This window comes from Schistocerca nitens, chromosome 3 (genome assembly GCF_023898315.1).
Source record: "Schistocerca nitens isolate TAMUIC-IGC-003100 chromosome 3, iqSchNite1.1, whole genome shotgun sequence".
Classification (NCBI taxonomy): domain Eukaryota; kingdom Metazoa; phylum Arthropoda; class Insecta; order Orthoptera; family Acrididae; genus Schistocerca; species Schistocerca nitens.
This window is the reverse complement of record NC_064616.1, coordinates 575,825,509-575,850,784: the sequence shown is the minus strand read 5'-3', so window position 1 is coordinate 575,850,784 and position 25,276 is coordinate 575,825,509. Positions and strand designations below refer to the sequence as shown.

General features: G+C 45.3%; 1 protein-coding gene across 2 annotated transcripts in view; it reads right to left on the bottom strand.

The window, feature by feature from the left end:
- Nucleotides 1-25,276, bottom strand: part of LOC126248486 (elongation of very long chain fatty acids protein AAEL008004-like) — a 332,054-nt gene that overhangs the window by 54,948 nt on the left and 251,830 nt on the right. For both annotated transcript variants that reach the window (XM_049949509.1, XM_049949510.1), the window contains exon 4: nt 21,548-21,738. In XM_049949509.1, the coding sequence (XP_049805466.1) occupies nt 21,548-21,738 (191 nt within the window). The remainder of the gene's footprint in view (nt 1-21,547; nt 21,739-25,276) is intronic.

Sequence of the window (25,276 nt, the reverse complement as noted above, 5' to 3'; positions counted from 1 at the left end):
TTCTGGAGCCACTCTGTAGCAATTCTAGACGTGTTGGGTGTCGCATTGTCCTGCTCGAATTGGCCAAGTCCGTCGGAATGCATAATGGACATGAACGAATGCAAGTGATCAGACAGGGTGCTTACTTACGTGTCACACGTCAGAGTCGTATCTAGACGTATCAAGGGTCACATATACTCCGACTGCACACGCCCCGCACCATTACAGAGCCTTCACCAGCTTGAACAGTCCCCTGCCGACATGGAGGGTCCATGGATTCATGAGGTTGTCTTCATACCCGTTCACGTCAACCCGCTCGACAGAGTTTAAAACAAGACTCGTCAGACTAGGCAACATGTTGCCAATCGCCAACAGTCCAATGTCGATGTGAACGGGCCCAGGCGAGGCGTAAATCTTTGTGTCGTGCAGTCACCAAGGGTGCAGCCTTCAACGGCACGCGAGTGGGCCTTTGGCTCCGAAAGCCCATATCGATGATATTTCATTGAATGGTGCGCACGCTGACACTTGTTGACGGCCCAGCAGCAATTTGCGGAAGGAAATTTATGGTCAGGCCTTATTGGACCAAACTGCTGAGGTCATCGGTCCCTAAGCTTACACACCACTGAATTTAACTTAAACTAACTTACGCTAAGTACGACACACACACGCATGCCCGAGGGAAGACTCGAACCTCCAATGGGGGGACTGGCACGGACCGTGACAAGACGGCTTAGTCTGCGCAGCTACCCTGAGCGGAAATTTTCAGACGTGTTAGATTTCTGTGACGTTGTACGATTTTCTTCATGATGATGATGAGTTGGGTTGAGGGGGCGCTCGACATCACGGTCATCAGCGCCATGACGAAAAGTCAACATGAAATCTCATGGGTGAGGACGAAGGCTGTCCCCACATGCAGAGCAGTTTGTAACGTACTAAAGTCTGCCGCCCTTCCCCACCAGTTTGGGGATGAGGCCTGATAGTTCACAAAATTTCACCACTCTGTTAACACTGGTATCGGTATCTGCGAGGACGGTGGGCAGATCTCCAGCGAGACCAAGGGCTGCCCTATTATCAGTATACAGGACACACTTAGCCACAATATGCTGAACTGAAAGCGGCACGCCACAGACTTCACAGAAAGGTGGATCCTCCCCCCGGAGGAGGAAGCCATGTGTGATGGCCCGATGCGCAGTCTGGTAAGCAAAACCTCCTTCCAGCGGAGAGGCTGACACGAAGTCCGCCAAGCTTTTGTGGTCGGTTTGAGCGACCGCAGTTTGTTGTGCGATACCTGCAACCATTCAGTCTCCCACTGACGCATGATGCATCTGTCAGAAAATGAGATAATGGCGTGCAACGGGATGGGAAATTAATGGACAGCACCATCCTAACATGCTTCCTTGGCAGCTTTATCAGCCATGTCGTTACCCTGTATCCCAACGTGGCCAGGTACCTAGCAAAAGATCACCTCCTTGCCACGGCGTTGGAGCCGCTGTAAGCAGTCATGGATGAGCTGAATTAGCGGATCTACCGGATACATTTGGTGAAGCGTTTTCAGTGCACTAAGAGAGTCGGAACAAACTCGTACGGTGATGTCTGTGAACCCTCTCCAGTACCAATAGAATGTCATATAACTCCGCATCATAATTTGTAAATTTTTCTGGAAGACGAACTTTAAAAACCCTATCAGGGAAAACCACAGAACAACCGAGAGCTTTCCCCTGCTGGGATACATCTATATAAATAACGATAAAACTATGGTACATACTTAAAATAGACGAAAACAAAGTTGTAAAAACCATATCTGGAGTACAATTTTTCGGGTACTGCGTCAAGCTGAAAATCACTTTAGGCCTCCGAAGACACCAAGGCGGCAGTGCGTTCCATCCCTGGGTGTGTATTTTCATGCCCGATGGATCCAGATCGTTGATGCAGGCCGTAGCACGTATACCAAATGTCTGGGTCGCTTGGGGCCGATTCCTGAACAGTCGTTCGAAGGCGGGTTGGATCACTGAACTGAATGCTAATGACTGGGGTGACGCTGAGATTTTCAGCGCCTGTCGAGCCAAAAGGATACGTCGCCGAACCCAGAGTGGTGGTTCTCCAGCCTCTGCACACAGACTCTGAACTGGGCTGGTCCGAAAGGCTCCAATCGATATCTGAATGCCCGCATGGTGAACAGCATCTAACATCCGGAGGTAGGAAGGACGGGCCGATGCATAGACCACGCTGCCATAGTCTAAGAGTGATTGTACAAATGCCCTATAAAAATGTAGGACGTGGGACCTATCAGCTCCCCATGGTTTTCCGCCAAGGCATTTCAAAACGTTCAACAACCGGAAGCCCTTTGTTCGTAGGTCTTTCAGGTGTGGGAGCCATGTTAATTTCGAGTCAAATAATAAACCCAAAAAGCACGCTGTGTCTTGAAAAAGTAAAATACGGTCCCACATTGTAAGCTCTAGTTGGTTAAAACTCCGACGAGCGAGATTAAAATTGACACACACAGTCTTCACAGGTGAGAACCGGAAACCAGTTGTCTGGGCCCAGGTTGCCAGCCTCCTAATGGTCAGTTGTAGCTGCTTTGTCGTCGTCGTAAGATCAGAGGAAGAGTAGAAGATTGCAAAGTCATCCACAAACAAAGAGCATTTGACAGGGCTCCTGACTGCAGAGGAAATGCCATTGATAGCGATGGCAAACAATGTGACACTGAGGACACTGCTCTGGGGCACACTATTCTCCTGAACATAGCAATCAGATATGGCATCGCCAATACGATAACGAAAACGCCTGTCCTCGAGAAAGGATTGGATCAGAAGCGGCAGGCGTCCACGTAGTTCCCATTCATGGAGTTGGCGAAGGGTGTTGTTCCTCCAAGTAGTGTCATATGCCTTTCAGAGGTCAAAAAACACACAAACTAAATGGTTTCGGAGTAAGAAGGACTCCTGTATCGCCGTCTCCAGTAGAATTAAGTTGTTAAGAGTGGAACGGTAGCGCCTGAAACCACACTGGGAGCGGCTCAGGTAGCCTCGGGATTCGAACAGACAGACGAGGTGGCGGTTGATCATGCGTTCAAGAGTCTTACCCACACAACTAGTAACGGCGACACTCCGATAACTGTTAGGGGTGCTACGGTCCTTACCTGGTTTCCAGAATGGAATTAAGATTGCCTCCTTCCAAGTCGTGGGGTGCTGTTCATCAAACCAAATCTGATTGAAACAAGAGAGGAGCTGACCTTTCGCTTCAGGGCATAGATGACGAAGCATGGTATAATGGATCTCATCAGGTCCTGGAGCAGTGTCTCTGGCTGCAGATAAAGCTGATTCCAGTTCCCACATGGAGAATGGAAGGTTGTAGACTTCTTCATTACGCGACAAAAAATTGAGCTTCCTTATCTCTGCAGTCCGACGGAATACCTGAAGAGCAGGAGCTTGTCTGGATGACTTAGTAACAGTAAAGAAGTGTTCAGTTAAAACGTGAGCCATCTCTTCTGGCGTGTCCACCAAGACCCCATTATTTGACAAGGCCGTAAGGGGATGTGGACTACCCTTGCCTGGAATCCGTCTTATTGATTCCCAAACGTGCGCAGGGGAAGTGAACCGATTAATGGAAGTCATGAATTCCCTCCAGGAAGCCCTCTTCCGTTCTTTGATCACTCGCCTTGCATGTGCTCTCGCAGACCTGAAGACATGAAGATTGTCTGTAGTTGTACACCGTTTGAAGTTCCGAAGAGCTGTCCATCTGGCCCTGATTGCCAATCGACAGTCGTCATTCCACCAAGGTACAGGCCGTCGTCCGAGGTGGTTACTAGACCTAGGGATAGACTCTGAGGCAGCCCTTTGGATCTCATGAGTGATATGGGCCACCGCCTCTTGTGCACAATCCTTTCGTTCCAAAATAGCCTGTCGACTGTACTGTAACCAATTTGCACTTTGCATCATCCACCTGTGTGGTCTCCTGCTGGTCACTGTCCTAGGCGGCAGACGAATCCACACTGGGAAGTGGTCACTAGAATGTAAATCTGGAGCCACTTCCCACTGAACTGGATCTGCAATAGCTGAGGAACAAAAGCAAAGATCAATAGCTGAAAAAACCCTGTAGCTGTGGAAAAGTGAGTCATCTGACCCGCGTTCAAAAGGCAGATATCCTCAGAAAGGGCGAGATGCTCGATCAGCCGACCCCTGGAGCAAGTAGTAGTCTAGCCCCACAGGACATTGTGGGCATTGAAGTCCCCCACAAGAAGGAATGAGCGCGGGAGTGCCTGGAAGTGGTCTGCCAGTGCGTCCGCATCCAAAGTGTCATGGGGGGGGGGGGGGGGGGGGCAAGTAAAAAGAGCACACTGTGATAGTAAACGGTGAGAAAACTTTCACATCAATTGCTTCGATGGTCGTGGTAAGAGGGACAGCAGAGGAGTGGTATCTGTCATCAAGAAAAATAGCCACTCCACCTTTAGCCCTGCCTACAGTAGTATCGTCTTTCTTGTATGTGTGGTAGCCCCGTAACGTCGGTGTGTCTGTGAATTTAAGATGTGTTTCTTGTAAGCAGATGCAGGAAGGTTTATCCTGGACCAGCAGCTGCAATTCTTCCAAATGGGAGAGATATCCATTCAAATTCCACTGCAACACAGAAGTCCCTATGGAAGCCATTGGTTGGCGATGGAGGTTCTTTCCTTTCTCCCTCGGACGCGGTGATTTACCGGGGAAGTCAGCAGGAACGTTAGCCGGTTCCGCGTTCTCTAGTCCTTCCGATTGGAAGTCCATATCTTCAAGAGCATAGTCGCCATAAGAAAGGGAGAGCGCTCGTCGATCCGAAGGCTTACCTACCGCTTTCTTGGACTTAGAACTACTTTTAGAAGAACGTTTTTCTTTACTGACAGGAGGAGGAGGCTGCCTGGGTTGCTGGGATGGCTTAGGTGGCTTCTGAAGTTGGGGAGTGGTATGTGGCTTAAGTCTACTGCTGACGGCTTCCGAGCGACATCAGTTGCAAGTGGAGCGTTTCCTCCACAGGTACAGCGACAGGTGCATGTGCTCGTACTTGAATCTGTGGTCTGAGTTTGTGTGAAGGCATCACACTTAGCTATTGGTGTTTTTAGTGCTGATGCAAGAGAAGTTGCAAAAACCGGTGGTTGCATGGCTTTGTGAGCCTTTTTAGCTTCACCATAGGGTATGCGTCTCTGTACTTTCAACTCTTGAATTTTCTTTTCCTCGTTGTAAACCCCAGACTTTCTGCGCCACACTGGGTGATCCCCAGAGCAGTTAACACATTTCGGAGGAAGTGTACAAGAAGCACTCGTGAGCGGAGCCTCCACAATTGCCACATGTAGCCTTCCCGTTACATCCCATAGAGGTATGGCCAAATCTTTGACATTTATAGCATCGCAGGGGTTAGGAACATGCGGGCGAACCTTAAGGTGGATATAGCCGGCACGGATATATTCCGGTAATTCGGGAGTACTAAACGTTAGAATAAACGATGCCGATTTTTCCAATTTGCCATTGACTCTCCTCATATAATTCTGCACCTCCTTGACGCCCACATTCTTCCACTCCTCACCCAACTCCGCGGGGTCCATCTCCATTATATCGGAGCAGGTAACCGCGCCCTTACTATAGTTAAGGGTGTTATGCAATTCAGCCTCGATTGGGTACTCACCTAAGGCCTTACGTCCCAGAAGCTTAGATATTTGGGTGGAATTAGCAGTTTCCACCAAAAGCATTCCATTACGTAGTCGTTTGACACTTTTCAGAGACCCAGCAATACTTTCCAATGCCTTGTTAATATAGAAAGGGGATATCTTCTCAAAGCTTCCCCAGTTTCGCTTGATTACAATAAAAGTGTTATGGTACACTAATGCCCTGTTACTATTACTCGGAGACTTCTTTTCGGGAGGACTGACCAGCCGAGCTCTCTTTGAGGAATGGGTGTAGGTGTTGCCTGACAGTACACCCAACCCGTCAGGAGTAGTAGTTTCAAAGGATCTCACGAGACGCTAGGGAAACCACTGTCGACTCAGACAGAGCCCTGCACGCTTGAGCAATCCTGATTCAACTGAGGTGCGGCAGGTGCCCCAGAGGTTGCTCGCTAAAGACTGTTTCACCTCAACAGCCATTCACCTCCTCAGCACGTAGCACACGTTGAGTTTGAGGATTTTTTTTATAGAGGTGGGTACCTTCCTCGCTGTCCAGGCGGTGAAGTCAAGACCCCCGTTCCCCGAAACACACAACATTCCACCGCTGCGCCGCATGGTGGCCGTTGAGGTATCACCAGATCTTACGGTGACAGAGGACTGGTGGTGCTTACCAGTCCCCAGCTCAGGAACCCCGCGGTCGACAAGCCCGTACTCAGCAAACGAATGCTGAGCCCCTGAGGGGGATTTTCTTCAGTCATCGTTGGTCCTGTTCTTGCAGGATCCTTTTCCGCCTTCAGCAATGTTGGAGATTTGATGTTTTACTGGATTCCTGATATTCACGGTATACTCGTGAAATGGTAGTACGGGAGAGTCCCCACTTCATCGCTACGTCGGAGATGCCTTGTCCCATCGCTCGTGCGCCGACTATAACACCACGTTCAAACCCACTTAAATCTTGATAACCTGCCATTGTAGCATAAGTAACCGATCTAACAACTGCGCCAGACTCTTGTTGTCTCATATTCTGCCCGTTTACATATCTCTGTATTTGAATACGCATGCCTATACCAGTTTCTTTGGCGCTTTAGTGTATATTGCAGGTGATTTACATCTACATTTATTCCCAAAAGCGGCAGCCGAACAATGAAATTACAATTTTCTGATCTAGAAGAGAAGGAGGAAAAAGTACGAAATTTCAAGGTCGAAAAAATATTCTTTTCGGGTCTGGGGGTTTCTCAAAGTCTATTGGTAGAACACAGCGCTAAATGCAGTCACGGAGTTACGAATCCTGCTTTCCAGTTGCAGTGCTACGCAACAATATAACAAACTGGAGAGACGAGTAATGCCTTGTTTCAGACTTTGTTTTCCTTAAATTACATTGATTGACAAAAAAAGTGATGCGCCTAGAGGGGGAGGAGGAAACGAAATCAAACTGCACGGGTTGAGAAGGTATGTGATGTTATTTCAGTGATCACAATATCGAGACAAATTTACAAGGAAATTTGCAGTATGAGCCTACTTATCAGTATGACGTTGCAGCCCCTCTGTCCTGAATGCAGCACTGATTCAGTTGGGAAGGGTGTCATACAGTCGCTGTACCTTCTATTGTGGCAAGTTAGACCACAGCTGTCGTAACTCGTCCTTGATATCCTGGGATGGTTTTGGCGTAAGAACTAGTCCTACCCATCTTGTATAGCGCATAGGTCTACGGATCTTGCTGGCGATGGCAGTACCTTATCATCACGAAGATATTTTATAGAGAAGTGTTATATATGGACGAGAATTGTCCTGCTGAAAAGTAGCACCGCAATACTGTCGCCAGAGAAGTAGCGCATGAGGATGCAGGATATCCGTGACGTACCGCTGTGCCGTGAGAATTCTCTCAGACACTAACAGCCGAGACCAGAAGTCGTACCCGATGATTCCCCACAGCATAACGCCAGGAGTAACACCGCTGTGTCTTCCCAAAACATTGGAAGAATGGCATCTCTCCCCACGTCGCTGACATACTCAACGACGATGCTCATCCAAATAGTGCACAACCGTGATTCGTCACGGAACACAATGGGACGCCATTCACCAGCAGTATATGCGTCTTGGTGACGGGACGACTCCAAATGCAGTCGTCTACGTTGTAGTATTAACGGTAGCTCACGAATGGGATGGTAATCCCCTAGTCTGGCTGCTGTTTGTCTCTGACCAATGATGCTGAGTGACACAGAGTGTTGCAAACAATCCATTACTTGTTCTCGAATGGCAGTTACGATGTGCTTGGTGCACATTACAGCGGTCCTTCCTTGTGGTGATGAAATGTACACGACCGGAATCTTGACGAGTATAGCTGCCGCCACGTTCCCAAGCAGTCCAACATCGGGCCACTGCTACATCAGAATGCCTCACAATTTTGGATACTGCACGATTCGACCAACTGGCCAAATGGTGGCCCAGAATGAAGACCCTTTCAAACTCTTCCAGGTGCTGATAATGTCTCGTAAGAGTCTGTGGCATCTCCAGTCCTTCTCAGTGTTCACTCACCATCTGACGCTGTTCACGCACCTTATACACCCTACCAGGCCTGATAATGACTCTAAAGAAAAGCAACACCAAGGCAGCTGGTAGCCGTTTTACCAATCACAGAAAATTAAAACTGTAATCTTTAACATATTCGCCGATGGTGTGTAAGAGTACGAAGTAATGCTGACATCTGACCACGTCTGCTGGATGCTTCACTTCTTTGTCATTCAGTGTAGATAAACTGATACAGTGTAGCGTCAAAAATGATTTGTTTTGGACAGTTTATCGCCAACCATCAGAAAATGATGAAAGTTTTTAAGAACTATCCTCGTTAATTTTCAAACCTTAAGCACTGCACGTATGCATTCAAACTTGGCGGTAATTCTCATGAAGAAGACGTCCTAGAACTCAACCACTGATGTGGGCAATGAGAATGCACACAAAATTGTAGTTGCGATGGCATATGTATGGAACTGCTAACACCACAGAAAGATGAAGATAAGGCATAGAATATTTTACGAGAAAAATTAACTATGACGACGCTATGTGAAAGATGAGTGTCGCACCACCGATTGCTGCCAAAAAGCAAACGCAATGTAGGTTTTCTAGTTTTTGACAGTTTCAAAAATTAAGCAATTGATTGTATGTACAGAGTTGTTATTGTGGATGAGACATGGGTTCACGACTTCGCATCAAAATGAAACAGCAAGTAGGGGAAAAAGTGGAAACTTGTGGTCCATAACGAAAACGGTAAAGTCGATGTTAGTTGATGGAAAAGTGAAACGGCACTCTTCTGATTATTATCTGGTCAAAGGTTAAATAATCATTTAATAATACCACATATGGCTTTGGACTAACTACTTGAAAAACAAGCGTTAGAAGAGACCTAGATCGAAAACAAAAGGAAAGAAAAGAAATGGCTATAATCTTGACAGTTTAACCGTAGTTTAATGTCTTTTTGCAGTGGGAAAACTGACGGCTATGAAGTTTCGAATTTTTGGAATACTCACTCTACTAAGCAAATGCAGCAGTATTACGCTACTCGATTCCATGTCTAAATAAATTTGAGACTACAATACGTCCTGACAAGGAACCCCTTGAGAGAGAGGTAGCAAAAGGCCAATGATGTTAACCGCATTCGACGCCTCATCTATTGTCTTCCATGAAACCAAAATATTGTCTGCTAATGGCAACGGGGGGTGGGACTGGTGTATCCAATGGCGAACATAGCGTGAGGCTACGGAGCGTAGTTGAATTGTTGAACTGCTTAGTCGACGAGTAACTCACAACTGCGCTGCAGTGCTAGTGGTTTCGATACAAAGCAGAGCAATGGCAACGACAAACAAAGCAAACATTGCATTATATCTACAACAACAGTTGCTGAAGTTGACATTTCGTCAGAAGGGAAGCCAAGGAATTTCACAGAGTGAGAAAGATGTTACAGATGAAATGTTAACGTTTGCAGTCAGTCGAGTGTGTGGAGTCGTATACGCTTGGCTGTGTGGACATTGCTTATGAGACTGCAATGATAGCGATACGTGCTTATCAAGTGAGAGTGATATTGAAACAAATGTCGGGCCATGCACTTCGTTATCCTTGTCGGACGGGCAGCCACAAATCCCGTCTCCAGGGAAAAGTAGTAAAGAACAGTCGTTGTCCAAGGTGCAGGTGCTGAACATAACTACGTACATAGAATATCATCCGCAGCATAGTAAAAAAATAATTATGAACTGATTTCGAGTAAGATCGCAGCAATATGACCGTGTAGTGCATAAGAAAAACTACAGATACTCAAGGGAGGACAAGGCGCACTTGTTACAAAAACTGGTGTTTTTGCGCGTTTCAAGGATGCTCGATACAATTTACAGGACGTGCGTGATAGTAACTTACTATGTTACGCACATCAAATTGCGCCCAACATAGGTTCCAGTGATTTCAAGGGAAACAGTGGATGGTTGCATAGCTTAAACACGTAAGATAACGAAATTTCAAACAAAGTGTCAACTTGACGACGCACAGCAAACTTCGGAATCGGCCCGAAAATTTATAGGTGAGATAGACAAACTTATCCCATCGTTCAGTGAGGAATTTACTTTCAACTCCGACCAATCGTAATTTGAAGATGAAATGTATACGAAAGGAGCCCTGTAAATTAGAGATATCAGGAGAGTTGTATCAAGATCAGCTAACATCAATGCCTTAACGCATTTGTGTACAATTATGCCGACTGTACATGTGGATGGTAAAGGTTTGAAAAGTTGTCTATTGTGCTGTGGGAAGTTGGAGGTGCTCTGCTTCCTTCGATTCTTTCACGTGTGCGTCATCTTGCAAGGGCAGTACGAAATATTTACGTCACAGCAACGAAGAGCGGGAAAATGGGCGTAAGAGAACTACAAGTATGGTATGAGCACTGTTTTTTACCTATAGCTGGTCAAAATGAGTCCTGTTCTGCGTATAAAAATCATACACTTCAGAGTACACTATCCCTCCTGAAAAGCATGTGATATTGCAGTTCGTACGACCTGGAACCACTGGAGAAAGTCGACCTCTGAATGTTTGTTTTTTCAGTGCCTACAACACATGTTGTTGCACTATCTGCAGGTTCGCCTTAAAGAATAGTCAGTTTTATGAAAATATTCATGACAGACTGTTTCACATTCGGTTGCGTGCCACCACATTCCATCATTTCTCATCACCCCATTACATCAATATGATTCTACATGCATTCTTTAAGATTGGATAGCTAGCTGAACGTTCTGCACGGTTTGTAATTCCGAGGAGGGCGCCTACGATCTTGATGGTGCGAACCTTTGTGATCACTGTGGCGCGCCATTTCTCATTCGGTGGTGCAAGTTAATGATTTATTTGGATATTTCTTGAGTGTCGACGATGCCCATTTTGTGAAGTGCAATACATACATCCCATAGAAAGTTGATCTCTACACCTCCCGGACACTCATTTTCTGTCGCCCGCCTAATGCCCATGGTGTGTCATTAGTAGCCAATATTTTTCCTGTTATAATTGTTAACACAAGACTTCCAAATGTGTCATACCAAAGATTGAATTTGCAACCTCGTACTCCAGGGGTTCCCTGTGAGTCCGAGGAGGAGGTCACTGCTGCGGCAGACGGGTACTTCGCATTCATTTACAGAGCAGCACTTCAGGGATGGCATCTAATCGATGGGTAAACGTTGGAAAATGTGCATTGACTTAAATCGGGACGACCTCAAACAATAAAAGCCCCTATGATGTAAAAAATACGATTGCAAACGTAACGAATTGTAGACAATAAATGGACGTACATGTTGTCCTCTTTCAGTTGCTTTCTGCAATAGTGAAGTTGTACATTTGTCATAGGTAGCTGTCTCCCACTGCGGTACTAAATTCCTCCAGACAAAAAAAATTACAAAATTCTATGCCACTGACGTTGGGACCCTGTAGCTAAAGGAACTTACACTATTGGCCATTAAAATTGCTACAGCACGAAGATGACGCGCTACAGACGCAAAATTTAACCGACAGAAGAAGATGCTGTGATATGCAAATGATTAGCTTTCCAGAGCATTCACACAAGGTTGGCGCCGGTGGCGACATCTACAACGTGCTGACATGAGGAAAGTTTCCAACCGATTTCTCATACACAAACAGTAGTTGACTGGCGTTGCCTGGTGAAACGTTGTTGTGATGCCTCGTGCAAGGAGGAGAAATGCGTACCATCACATTTCCGACTTTGATAAAGGTCGGATTGTAGCCTATCGCGATTGCGGTTTATCGTATCGCGACATTGTTCCTCGCATTGGTCGAGATCCAATGACTGTTAGCAGAATATGGAATCGATGGGTTCAGGAGGGTAATACGGAACGCCGTGCTGGATCCCAACGGCCTCGTATCACTAGCAGTCGAGATGACAGGCATCTTATCCGCATGGCTGTAACGGATCGTGCATCTACATCCATACTCCGCAAGCCACCTGACGGTGTGTGGCGGAGAGTACCCTGAGTACCTCTATCGGTTCTCCCTTCTATTCCAGTCTCGTATTGTTCGTGGAAAGGATTGTCGGTATGCTTCTGTGTGGGCTCTAATCTCTCTGATTTTATCCTCATGGTCTCTTCGTGAGATATACGTAGGAGGGAGCAATATACAGCTGGACTCTTCGGTGAAGGTATGTTCTCGAAACTTTAACAAAAGCCCGTACCGAGCTACTGAGCGTCTCTCCTGCAGAGTCTTCCACTGGAGTTTATCTATCATCTCCGTAACGCTTTCGCGATTACTAAATGATCCTGTAACGAAGCGCGCTGCTCTCCGTTGGATCTTCTCTATCTCATCTATCAACCCTATCTGGTACGGATCCCACACCGCTGAGCAGTATTCAAGCAGTGGGCGAACAAGCGTACTGTAACCTACTTCCTTTGTTTTCGGATTGCATGTCCTTAGGATTCTTCCAATGAATCTCAGTCTGGCATCTGCTTTACCGACGATCAACTTTATATGATCATTCCATTTTAAATCACTCCTAATGCGTACTCTCAGATAATTTATGGAATTAACTGCTTCCAGTTGCTGACCTGCTATTTTGTAGCTAAATGATAAGGGATCTATCTTTCTATGTATTCGCAGCACATTACACTTGTCTGCATTGAGATTCAATTGCCATTCCCTGCACCATGCGTCAATTCGCTGCAGATCCTCCTGAATTTCAGTACAATTTTCCATTGTTAAAACCTCTCGATACACCACAGCATCGTCTGCAAAAAGCCTCAGTGAACTTCCGATTTCATCCACCAGGTCTTTTATGTATATTGTGAACAGCAACGGTCCCATGACACTCCCCTGTGGCACACCTGAAATCGCTCTTACTTCGGAAGACTTCTCTCCATTGAGAATGACATGCTGCGTTCTGTTATCTAGGAACTCCTCAATCCAATCACACAATTGGTCTGATAGTCCATATGATCTTACTTTGTTCATTAAACGACTGTGGGGAACTGTATCGAACGCCTTGCGGAAGTCAAGAAACACGGCATCTACCTGTGAACCCGTGTCTATGGCCCTCTGAGTCTCGTGGACGAATAGCACGAGCTGGGTTTCACACGACCGTCTTTTTCGAAACACATGCTGATTCCTACAGAGTAGATTTCTAGTCTCCAGGAAAGTCATTATACTCGAACATAATACGTGTTCCAAAATTCTACAACTGATCGACGTTAGAGATATAGGTCTATAGTTCTGCACATCTGTTCGACGTCCCTTCTTGAAAACGGGGATGACCTGTGCCCTTTTCCAATCCTTTGGAACGCTACACTCTTCTAGAGACCTACGGTACACCGCTGCAGGAAGGGGAGCAAGTTCCTTCTCGTAGTCTGTGTAAAATAGAACTGGTATCCCATCAGGTCCAGCGGCCTTTCCTCTTTTGAGCGATTTAAATTGTTTCTCTATCCCTCTGTCGTCTATTTCGATATCTAACATTTTGTCATCTGTGCGACAATCTAGAGAAGGAACTACAGTGCAGTCTTCCTCTGTGAAACAGCTTTGGAAAAAGACATTTAGCATTTCGGACTTTAGTCTGTAATCCTCTGTTTCAGTACCATTTTGGTCACAGAGTGTCTGGACATTTTGTTTTGATCCACATACCGCTTTGACATAAGACCAGAATTTCTTAGGATTTTCTGCCAAGTCAGTACATAGAACTTTACTTTCGAATTCATTGAACGCCTCTCGCATAACCCTCCTCACACTACATTTCGCTTCGCGTAATTTTTGTTTGTCTCAAGGCTTTGGCTGTGTTTATGTTTGCTGTGAAGTTCCCTTTGCTTCCGCAGCAGTTTTCTAACTCGGTTGTTGTACCACGGTGGCTCTTCTCCATCTCTTACGATCTTGCTTGGCACATAATCATCTAACGCATATTGTACGATGGTTTTGAACTTTGTCCACTGATCCTCAACACTATCTGCACTTGAGACAAAACTTTTGTGTTGAGCCGTCAGGTACTCTGTAATCTGCTTTTTGTCACTTTTGCTAAACAGAAAAATCTTCCTACCTTTTTTAATATTTCTATTTACGGCTGAAATCATCGATGCCGTAACCGCTTTATGATCGCTGATTCCCTGTTCTGCGTTAACTGTTTCAAATAGTTCGGGTCTGTTTGTCACCAGAAGGTCTAATATGTTATCGCCACGAGTCGGTTCTCTATTTAACTGCTCAAGATAGTTTTCAGATAAAGCACTTAAAAAAATTTCACTGGATTCTTTGTCCCTGCCACCCGTTATGAACGTTTGAGTCTCCCAGTCTATATCCGGCAAATTGAAATCTCCACCCAGAACTATAACATGGTGGGGAAATCTACTCGAAATATTTTCCAAATTATCCTTCAGGTGCTCAGCCACAACATCTGCTGAGCCAGGGGGCGTATAAAGACATCCAATTACCATGTCTGAGCCTGCTTTAACCGTGACCTTCACCCAAATCATTTCACATTTCGGATCTCCGTCAATTTCCTTCGATACTATTGCACTTCTTATCGCTATAAACACGCCTCCCCCTTCACTGTCCAGCCTGTCTCTGCGGTATACATTCCAATCTGAGTTTAGGATTTCATTACTGTTTACGTCTGGTTTCAGCCAACTTTCTGTCCCTAGTACTACATGGGCGTTGTGACCGTTTATTAACGAGAGCAGTTCTGGGACCTTTCTATAGACGCTCCTGCAGTTTACTATTAGCACATTAATATTGCTATTCCCTGTTGCATTTTACCTACTCCTACCTTGCCGCGTCTCAGGAGGCGTCTTGTCGGGCCTAGGGAGGGAATTCTCTAACCTAAAAAACCCCCATGTGCACTCCACACGTACTCCGCTACCCATGTAGCCGCTTCCGGCGTGTAGTGCACGCCTGACCTATTCAGGGGGACCCTACATTTCTCCATCCGATAGCGGAGGTCGAGAAATTTGCACCCCAGATCTCTGCAGAATCGTCTGAGCCTCTGGTTTAAGCCTTCCACTCGGCTCCAAACCAGTGGACCGCGATCGGTTCTGGGAAGGATACTACAAATAGTTAGCTCTGATTCCACCCCGCGAGCGATGCTTTCCGCCTTCACCAATTCCGCCAACCGCCTGTACGAACTGAGGATGACCTCTGAACCCAGACGGCAGGAGTCATTGGTGCTGAAATGAGCAACAATTTGCAGTCGGGTGCACCCAGTTCTCTCTATCGCCGCCGGCAGGGCCTCCTCCACATCTCGGACGAGACCCCCCGGCAAGCAGGCAGAGCGAACACTGGCCTTCTTCCCTGACCTTTTCGCTATTTCCCTAAGGGGCTCCATCACCCGCCTAACGTTGGAGCTCCCTATAACTAATAAACCCCTCCCCCCGTGTGCCTGCTCGGACCTTGCTGAAGGAGCAGCCACATGTCCACTCATAGGCAGAGCGGGCGATGCCACACGGCCAGCCTCCACATTTACCCTCCGCCTCGTGCGCCGCGAACGCCGCTGAACCCGCCACTCCCCTTGGGGAGAGCGTGGCCCAACCGCGCCCGGTACCCGCGGAGATGTCTCGACAGCAGGGACAGTGGGTGAAGCATGTAACACCTGGGGTGTACCTTGCGACGCACCAGGCTCCCCACTGCCGCTACACTCCGAGGCAGCAGCCTGCAGACGGCTGACTGCGGCCATCAACACGTTCAGCTGTTCGTGAACAGTGGCCAGCTCCTCCTGCGTCCGTACACAGCAGTCACACATCCTATCCATCCTAAGGAATCAATTTACTGAAGAGAGTTAATCAACTTTTAACCAGACTGCTAATTCACTAAAGGTGGCTGACTATTGACTAAACTGTGATTGCTAGCCACTTCTTGTAGAAAACAAAGAAAATAGCACTACCTGTCTGGACTGTATTGTAAACAACACTAGCACTACTGGCACTATGGTTGACTAAAGGGACTCTCTCTGACTGTATTCAAAACAAACACGAAATCTGTGGAACACTATTAATAGCACTCGACAAAGAAAGCTTCCTAAAAGCAAAAACACACGGAAGAAGAAGTGACAAGTAAGAAAAATACAGGTAATACTTAAATTAAGGTAGCTCGCTGCACAGCAGACGTGAAGCAGAGGGCGGTTAGGACGTATCACCCGGCGTGATGGTATGGGGTGCCATCGGTTACACGTCTCGGTCACCTCTTGTTCGCATTGACGACACTTTGAACAGTGGACGTTACATTTAAGATGTGTTGCGACCCGTAGCTTTACCCTTCATTCGATCCCTACGAAACCCTACATTTTAGCAGGATAATGCACGACCGCATGGTGCAGGTCCTGTGTGGGCCTTTCTGGAAACAGAAAATGTTCGACTGCTGCCCTGGCCAGCACATTCTCCAGATCTCTCACCAACTGAAAACGTCTGGTCAATGGTGACCTAGCAGCTGTCTCGTCACAATACGCCGGTCACTACTCTTGATGAACTGTGGTATCGTGTTGAAGCTGCATGGGCAGCTGTACCAGTACACACCATCCAAGCTCTGACTCAATGCCCAGGCGTATCAAGGCCGTTATTACGGCCAGAGGTGGTTGTTCTGGGCACTGATTTCTCAGGATCTATGCACCCAAATTGCGTGAAAATGTAATCACACGTCAGTTCTAGTGTAATATATTTTTCCAATGAATACCCGTTTATCATCTGCATTTCTTCTTGGTGTAGCAATTTTAATGGCCAGTAGGGTAGTTCAAACATGGTTCAAATGGCTCTGAGCACTATGGGATTTAACTTCTGAGGACATCAGTCCCCTAGAACTTAGAACTACTTAAACCTGACTAACTTAAGGACATCACACACATCCATGCTCGAGGCAGGATTCGAACCAGTGACCATAGCGGTCGCGCGGTGCCAGACTGTAGCGCCTAGAACCGCTCGGCCACCCCGGCCGGCGGAACTTTGTCAAGTGAAATTCTATGGTTAAAAGTTATAGTGTAGCTACGAGATGTGTCAGAAAACTAAAAAGCTTATCAATAACCAGCGAATGCACTGAACCTCTCTTCGAAAATCACCTCCAAGTTTCCATAGGTAGTAAAGCTTGAGTTAGAAACCATAGGGACCGCATGAGCCATTGATCAATTTCCGCGAACATCAAAACGGGGAGTATAAAGTATTGTCGCTGCTGCAGTATTCACTGACAAATTGTCAGGCGGGCACTGTGTTAACAAGCTAAGGAGCTTTCTGTTTTTAGCGGACACAACGTACCTCATCGTATGTCTTTAGAAGTCAAATAAATACGTTTCTGTAATGGGACTGGAGAGACAATACGGTGAAAAAAGTACGTGCGCGCCACGAGCAAGAAATGACGGAAGTGGTCTCACGGTGGGAGTGTTGTATATGTCACGCAGGGCGGAGCTCATGTTCACTGCATTACGGAACGGGAAAACCATGTATTGTGTCATGTGTTAACACAATTCTCACGACCAGTGAAATACAGAGGTAGCACACCAAGTTGACGGCGCGGCTGACATCGCAACGCCTATTCTCTATCAGTCGCGATACAGGAAGATATTATTAGAGGTAGAAGTATAGAGCGAAGGCTTAATAGTGTTTTATGAATTTAGTTGGAATTATTTGTTTTAAAAAGGTAGATTTCTTTCGTTCAAGAAACTAGTCCATGTTCGTCAAAGTGAAGAGTTCTTTCTTCTTCGGATCAGATGAAAAGAGCTTTACTAGACTCTCTTGATATGGTTCAGAGTGCATAACCTGCATTTTTGTACATCATGCCAAATCTGCTGGTGGCTTAATCACATCTGAAGACAGCAATAAATTGTCGAAACCAGTAATGTGAATGTTGTAATTATTAGGCGATTTTGCCGTAATAAGTTATTATACGAGGGTTATTCGGAAGGTAAGGAACCACCGGCCGCAAAATGGAAACTACAGTGAAAATCCGATGAAGTTTCACATAGGTGTTTTGAGCAGTGTCTCTAGTATGCCCGTCGATCGCATAACGTCGCTCTTTTTAGTTCTGAGCACACAGGAAGCACATAAAGATACCTAGAACAATAGTGTCTCCCGCCAAGTACGAGGGCCTGGTGAGAAATTTCGCCTGAAGCTATGCAGCCAGCATTACATAACTGTCGTGCGTTTTATTCTTCAATACAATTCTCAGCCGCATTCTGCAGGGGCAATGAAGATGCTCCTGCATCGTTTTCAGCTTGAAATGTTTGATTACCCACAATACAGCCCGTAATTGTCTCCCTCTGAGTTTCATCTCTGCTCGCATGAACCACTGGCTATGAAGACAACATTTTGGCACAGAGAACAAGCTGTAGGCCAGCGTGAGAATTGACGGAAAGCACTGGCGGCTGCCTTCTATAACGAGGGTATTGGAAAGATGGTACAACGCTACGACAAACGTCTAAGTCGGATCGGCGACTACGGAGATAAGTAGCTGGAAGTTGTAGCTAACTGTTGCAAATAAAACAATTTTGATTTTCACTGTGGATTCCATTTCGCGACCTATCGTTCCTTACTTTCCGAATAGCCCTCGTACATAACAGTAATGGAAATTTCTGGATGGAGCAATCCTTAAAATTGAGGAAAGACAACTACTCACCTGTAGCAGATCGATGCGTGGAGCACAGAAACACATAACAGAAAACAGCATTCACACTAGCTTCCGAGCACTAGCTCTTTTTATACCAACAGTACACACATTTACACGTAAAACCACACAGACACTTAAATGCACACTCCCGTGGCCAAGGCGCGAACTATGGATGATACGTCACACTTGTAAATGTATCGAGTGAGTGACCGTAACCAGTGATGGTTTCAGGTTGAATCACTCATTGTCTGATGGAGTGTGCGCTGTTTTGTAGCCTCCTGGCTGATTAAAAATGTCTACCGGACTAGGATTTGAAATCAGAAGCTAGTTTAACGCTGCTAAAACTGTTACTGAGCCATAAAAGCACGACTCACGATTTACCTTCACGGCTTAAGCTCTGCCTCTGTCTCTCCTATTTACCAAACTTGACAGTTCATTATCATAACTTGTTGGCCTAACACTCCTGGAGGAAAGAATATAGCGGAAATCAGGAAGTTTAGTAACAGCGCACACTCCACTGCAGAGTGAAAGGTTCATTCTGGAAACAATACGTAGACCGTGGCTGAGCCATCTCCTCGCGACATTTCTCGTCGTAGAGTGAATAACTTTCGAGTAGTCTCTTGTCGATGCAGTCTTCTGAGTACAGCTGCGTCACTAACATCACAAGCTGTTGAACAAGTCTTGTGATAAGATGACCTATTGTGTGCCACACTGTGGCTGCAAAAACTGCAGGAACGCGCCCTAATTTGTATGCCTAGTTCTGGGTATGCTAACTACATGATGTCACACCTACTGCTCTGTGTGATGCCGGCATCAAATATGAAGTTAGCAGGTCAAACTGACATTGTGTGTTTCATTATGAATATGGATAAAGTATGCAGTAGGACTGGAGTTTCGAAGGCGCTGTAAAAAAATGCTGACAGACTTTTCACACGTTAGTGTTCTTTGTTAAGGAATTCATTGAGATTTGTTTTTTACTGCAGAGAGAGAATAACGATTGCAATGATTAACATGATTTTCTCTTAGCTACTTTAAAAAGTGGACATATTACACTGCAAGACGTAGCAATATTACTATTCAAAAAATTGCCTTCAGTACGTAAATTTGAACACGACACAATATTTTCAATTGGAAACTATCAAATTAATATAAATGTTACTTAAACAGAACCACTGAAAATAGCGAGGGTTGTCTTAACCACTGCCTATGTACGTCAATGTTTTGTCTAAAGTGATGGGGTAGTGTTGGTTGCATAATTCCACAGTGTGGACTATGACGCAGTACATCATAATAAAATACTGAACTGCTTCACAACGGTAATAGTATTTTATCTCATTGAAGGTGCCGAGTATGGTATTCCCGACTATGATACGTAAATCTTAGACTCTGTTGCCATCAGAACGATATTGTCACATACAGCATGAAATAAAAATGAGAAAACGTCTTTGCTGATTATTGTACATTCTGTCTTTCGAATATCTTTGTATGAACTGTATTTCTTACGTTTGAGGTGCTGTCGTACTTTGATCGTCCTGCATCGCCATTCGCATGTGATGACTCTTGCATCATTTATTTGTTCATGGAGGAAGGAAAGAAGGAAGGAAGGAAGATGAGAGTTTACGTCCAGTCTTCAGTGAGGCCATTAGAGATGGAGCACAGAAGCTCAGGTCGCGAAAGGTTGGGTAAGGAAATAGGACGTGGACCTTTTAAAGAAACCATTCCGGTATTTCCTGGAGGGATTTAGGGAAATCACGGAATATCTTAACCTGGATCGCCAGGCAGGGATTTGAAGCGTCGTCCTTCCGAATGCGAGTCCAGTGTGATAAGCACTGCACCAATTAGGTCGGTACTTGTGCTTGAGTATCTGTTTTAGTCTCTCTAGGCCATCAAAGTACTAATTACTGAGGACTGTCTTCTTTCTTCTTTCTTCTTCTTCTTCTTCTTCTTCCGTGTCTTATTTCCCATCGTGTCTCTTGGGTTCTGCCCTCTTAGCCTTGTTACGCCATTGTGAACGTATTTGCGCCATTTCAGGGCGTAGTCACATCTTTCTTAGGTCGTTCTTTAGGGTATTAAGTCAATTCGTTGGGCGTCGGGTCCCCTTTTCAGTTCTTTTACGTCAGGTACTGTTCTTGTCATACGGTAGGTTCAAGGCGCATGACACGGGCGTACCAGCGTAGGCTATTTTCTTGAAACTTTTCCACTAGTTTGCTACCTTAAACAAACCCTCGGATGCGTTCGTTTCTTAGTTTGTCTTTTAGGATCACTCGTCTAGACCAGCACAGTATCCATCTCCCTGTAACCTGGAGCTCCTGTTCCTCTAATTTGCACATGACCAAACTTTTTGTATTATACGCTATAATTGGTCTAATTGCTCGTTTGATAGTTTGATAGCAACACAGTTGCTTCCTGTTAATGGCCTCTGTTTCTACCATCTAGTTTTTATACGATTTTCAACATCGGTATCCCTGGAAGCTATGGATGATATTAAATGATCTGGGGTACTCGAACTGTTCGTTTGATGTTATAAGGGCATTGCCCAAAATGTAGTCGATATTTCGAACTGGTGACCATTCTTGAGAAGCTGCAATGCATATACTCCGTTTTGGTCCTAGTTACTGTAGGTAGGGACTGTCGGTGTGATAACTGGATTCGAATGCCGTATATGTACCAAAGATTCAGAAAATGAATATTAGTAGTGAAACCAAGATACGCGAAGCCATAATAATTCGAGGTTGTGTATTTCTCATTATTGTGGCACGAAGTGGGTGTGGGGAACATAATTCGTCCTGGCGGAGGAGGAAGAAGTCTCACCTCGATCATTATCAGCGTGCTTCCCGGCAGTGTAAAGTGGCTTACCTCCCACAGCATGATTAAGCTGAAGGCGACCTGGAAGGCGTTGTAGTAGATGAGCACGCTGCGCAGCTGGAACGGCTTCCGGTTGGCCATGAGGCGCGGGCCCAGGATGATCACCACGTACAGGTAGGCCGCCACCATCACCAGTGTCGGCATCGGGCTGTCCATCAGGGGCCAGTCGGCCACGCGGGGGTCTGCAATCACACCACCGCCTGCATAAGTCTCGAGCCGACACATTTTATGTAAAGTAACACGCTAGCTAGTCCTCTGATTTCACTTGGGCACTAAACTGTTTGATTGTTACCTTGAGAAATAAGCTATGTGTTTAGGTTGATATCTGTGTTTGTGTTTGTAATTGTGACGGTCAACAAGCTGGGTTTACTAAAAAAATCCTCCTTATCTCTTTGTTGAGAAACATAGAGCCCAACGAGATTTCCATTCAACCACGCAATCCTGCTCATCCAGCAAAAACCGAAACTGATTTTCGGACTTGGAGTGTAATGGATACATAAAGATGAATGTAATGTGATTCTTCAATTTCTCCAGGCGTATTTTATGACGAAATAAATCTCGGGTGAACGGCCTGGTATGAGTGTGCACCTGATGATGGCTGGTATGAGTGCGCACCTGATGATGGCAACGTGGTCGATTACCGAAATATTGTGTCCTATGCACACTCATACCAGGCTGTTCACCCGAGATTTATTTCGTCAAAGATGAATGTACATGAGGGAGCCACTACTCACAAAGTCTACGACTCCTTTTTCCTGGCATTTATTCCGTATCTTCATGACTCATGTTAATCTCTCAGATGTGGCAATGTTAGTGGCAGAGGATGGCCGGATGTCCTTTCTGTTGCCACCCTTCAACCGGGTTGACGATTCGTTTAGAGATTGTTTATAGCATACACAGTTAACTCCAGAAATTGCCTGTTTGAAGATGGCTCATTGGGCGAAAATTGGTGTATTTACATGTTGTCGAGTTGCGAATTCACAGCTATAAAACAAATGGTCTACGGTGTATGGCAAGCCACACCGGCCTGCCAACGGACGGTAAATTGGAGTGAATGCCGTCTGTTGTTGTTGTGGTCTTCAGCCCGAACTCTGATTAGATGCAGCTCTCCACGCTACTCTATCCTCAGCGAGGCTTTTCGTCTCAGAATAACTATTGTAACCTACATCCTACTGAATCTGCTTACTGTATTCATCTCTTGGTCTGCCTTTACGATTTTTACTCTCTACACTTCCCTCTAATACTGAATTGGTGATGCCTGGGGCCTTTTTCGACTTAAGTTTTTCGGTACTCGGTCAAATTCTTCTCGCAGTATCGTATCTTCCATCTCATCTTTATGTACGTCCTCCTCACTTTTTATAATATTGCCTTCAAGTTTATCTCCCTTGTATAGACTGTCTATGTACTCTTTCCACTTTTCAGTTTTCCCTTCTTTGTGTAGTACTGTTTTTCCATCTGAGCTCTTGATATTCAATGCCATCTAATGTTTTTAACATTCAAACTAATAAATAAAAAAGGTGATTTAATGGAACGTCCCACAGATTATTTCGCGAAATAGCGTGAGCATAAAACAGGTAAAGTTAGATGTACGTCAGTTCCGGGCCATCAGCGGCGGCAAAGAATTCTGGTCTACAGGAAATTATTCCCCGAAATGCAGCCACCGACGTCACTGACAAACCGAGTCGCTGTCGTGCTTCACGGATTATGACAAAAAAAAAGTCCCTCTGCTTCGAGGAAGGAACTGCTGCAGGTCGCCAGCTCTGGTTCTGGTCCTTTAAAACTTTGATAGGCCGTACTGCAGAGTCTTACATAGTATGAGAGTGTTGAACAGGTGGCAAACAGGAAGTTGTTGTTCATCGCTGCCGTAACAGTTCCAGATTAGTAGAAGTACACAAATAAATAAATAAAATTAACAACCTGTGGCAACTGAGCATATAAATGAGTCATCTGGCCAGAAGAATTATGAATATGCTACGTATGAACTGTTCTTCGTCAAAGACAACTATGTGTAAATTGCCGTGACAAGAGTTTTTTTGTGAATTTGTCCATTGGAAGGAAATCGCCGTTACCTGAATCGCCCACCATCTTGAGCAACTTATAAATATGTAGTGTCTCCATATTCTAGCTTGCATTTGAACTTTGGATAGTCAGGAAACAGCACAACAGATCACTTGGGAATTCAGTATGGGACAACAACATATGCTTTGTCACACCTGGCAGATCAAATCTCTTCGTTATGGGACACAGCAGTTTTCAGCCATCATGAGAAATGCTGTAAAATGTATGTGTTCTCGAATATGGCCCAGGAAACACGTATATGGCAAGGTGAAGGACCTCTGCTATATGTTGCTCGATATACGAAGTGAGTCACGTAAGTGGTAACATTTATTTTATTTCGTGATCGATTAGAGATATCGGAACGAGGTTTCCACCAAATGATAGTACGCAGGTGGGCACCTAATTTTGTTGCATGCCTTAGTCTCTGAACTCTGGTATCAACCCATATATTGATGGACATGTATATTTCTTTTTAAATTGAACGATATACTTTACCAAGGGCATCCCAAAGCTTCCAAAACGACGAATATACGAGATCTTTGTTAAAACTGAAAGGCTAGGTGGGCAGAATCGGCTACAACGATCCGAACAGCTCTCGTTCCAAGCTCCACCGTTCTATTAAGCATTTCGACTGTATACCTGTTCAAATAAAAGCTGTTCAAAATTGTTAAGGTTTTTGTGGCCACTTGTCGACAAACTGCCTATTGGCTTCTGTCTCGGGTTCTTCGGCCGACGTCCATCTAATGATTTTACTGACGTTTCGCCAGCACGAGTGGCTGGCATTGTCAAAGCTTCACCTTCCATTGCCGGTGGTGAAGCTTTGACAATGCCAGCCACTCGTGCTGGCGAAATGTCAGCAAACTCATTAGATGAACGTCGGCCGAAGAACCCGAGACAGAAGCCAATAGGCAGTTTGTCAAAAGCTGTTTGTCAAAAGCTGTTCACTTGAATACATACACACATTTGAAACAGTTTTTCTAAAGCCCTTATGACAGACCACATATTAACACGTAGTTCCATTTACAATAACCGTTGTATACAGTAAGACCAATCGGCATGCATCCGACAGCATGCGTCTTAAATGTTCCAAAACGACGCTCTTAAGAACCGGATTTTCCGGTGCTCATACCTGGGGTTCTATAGGTAATAAAATGTAAGATTTTGAATAGCTCTTAGGCTAGGGACAATTTGTACAGCCAACAGAAGAATCGTCTTACTGTCACTATATTACAGTACAGGGTCAAAGTATGAATATTACACACTTCTTCCCGCTTAGGCAAATGGAGCAAATCGGTTGGTTCTTTTTACATTTGATGGAACTTATGGTGGCACCATTAGTTCATGCGTGGTTGATCGGAAAACACGACAAAAAGTGTTTTTCAACTAAATTTTCGCCGTCACCAGGGAATCAAAACCCAGCTAAGGATTACAAGATGGCTGAAATTCTTACGATATATTCCTAAGGTCCTGGTCTCGAACATCTATGAAAATTTTCATAATATCTTGACCGTTTCCAAGATACAGAGGTTGAAAATTACCCTGCTTTTACACCTAAAATCCTGTATGAGGCGAAATCTAAATAATAAAATAGCCGCAGAAAATTGCTCAAATTTTAACGGCGCATTTTAGGCACATATATATAAGAGGCATCTCCTCGTTTCC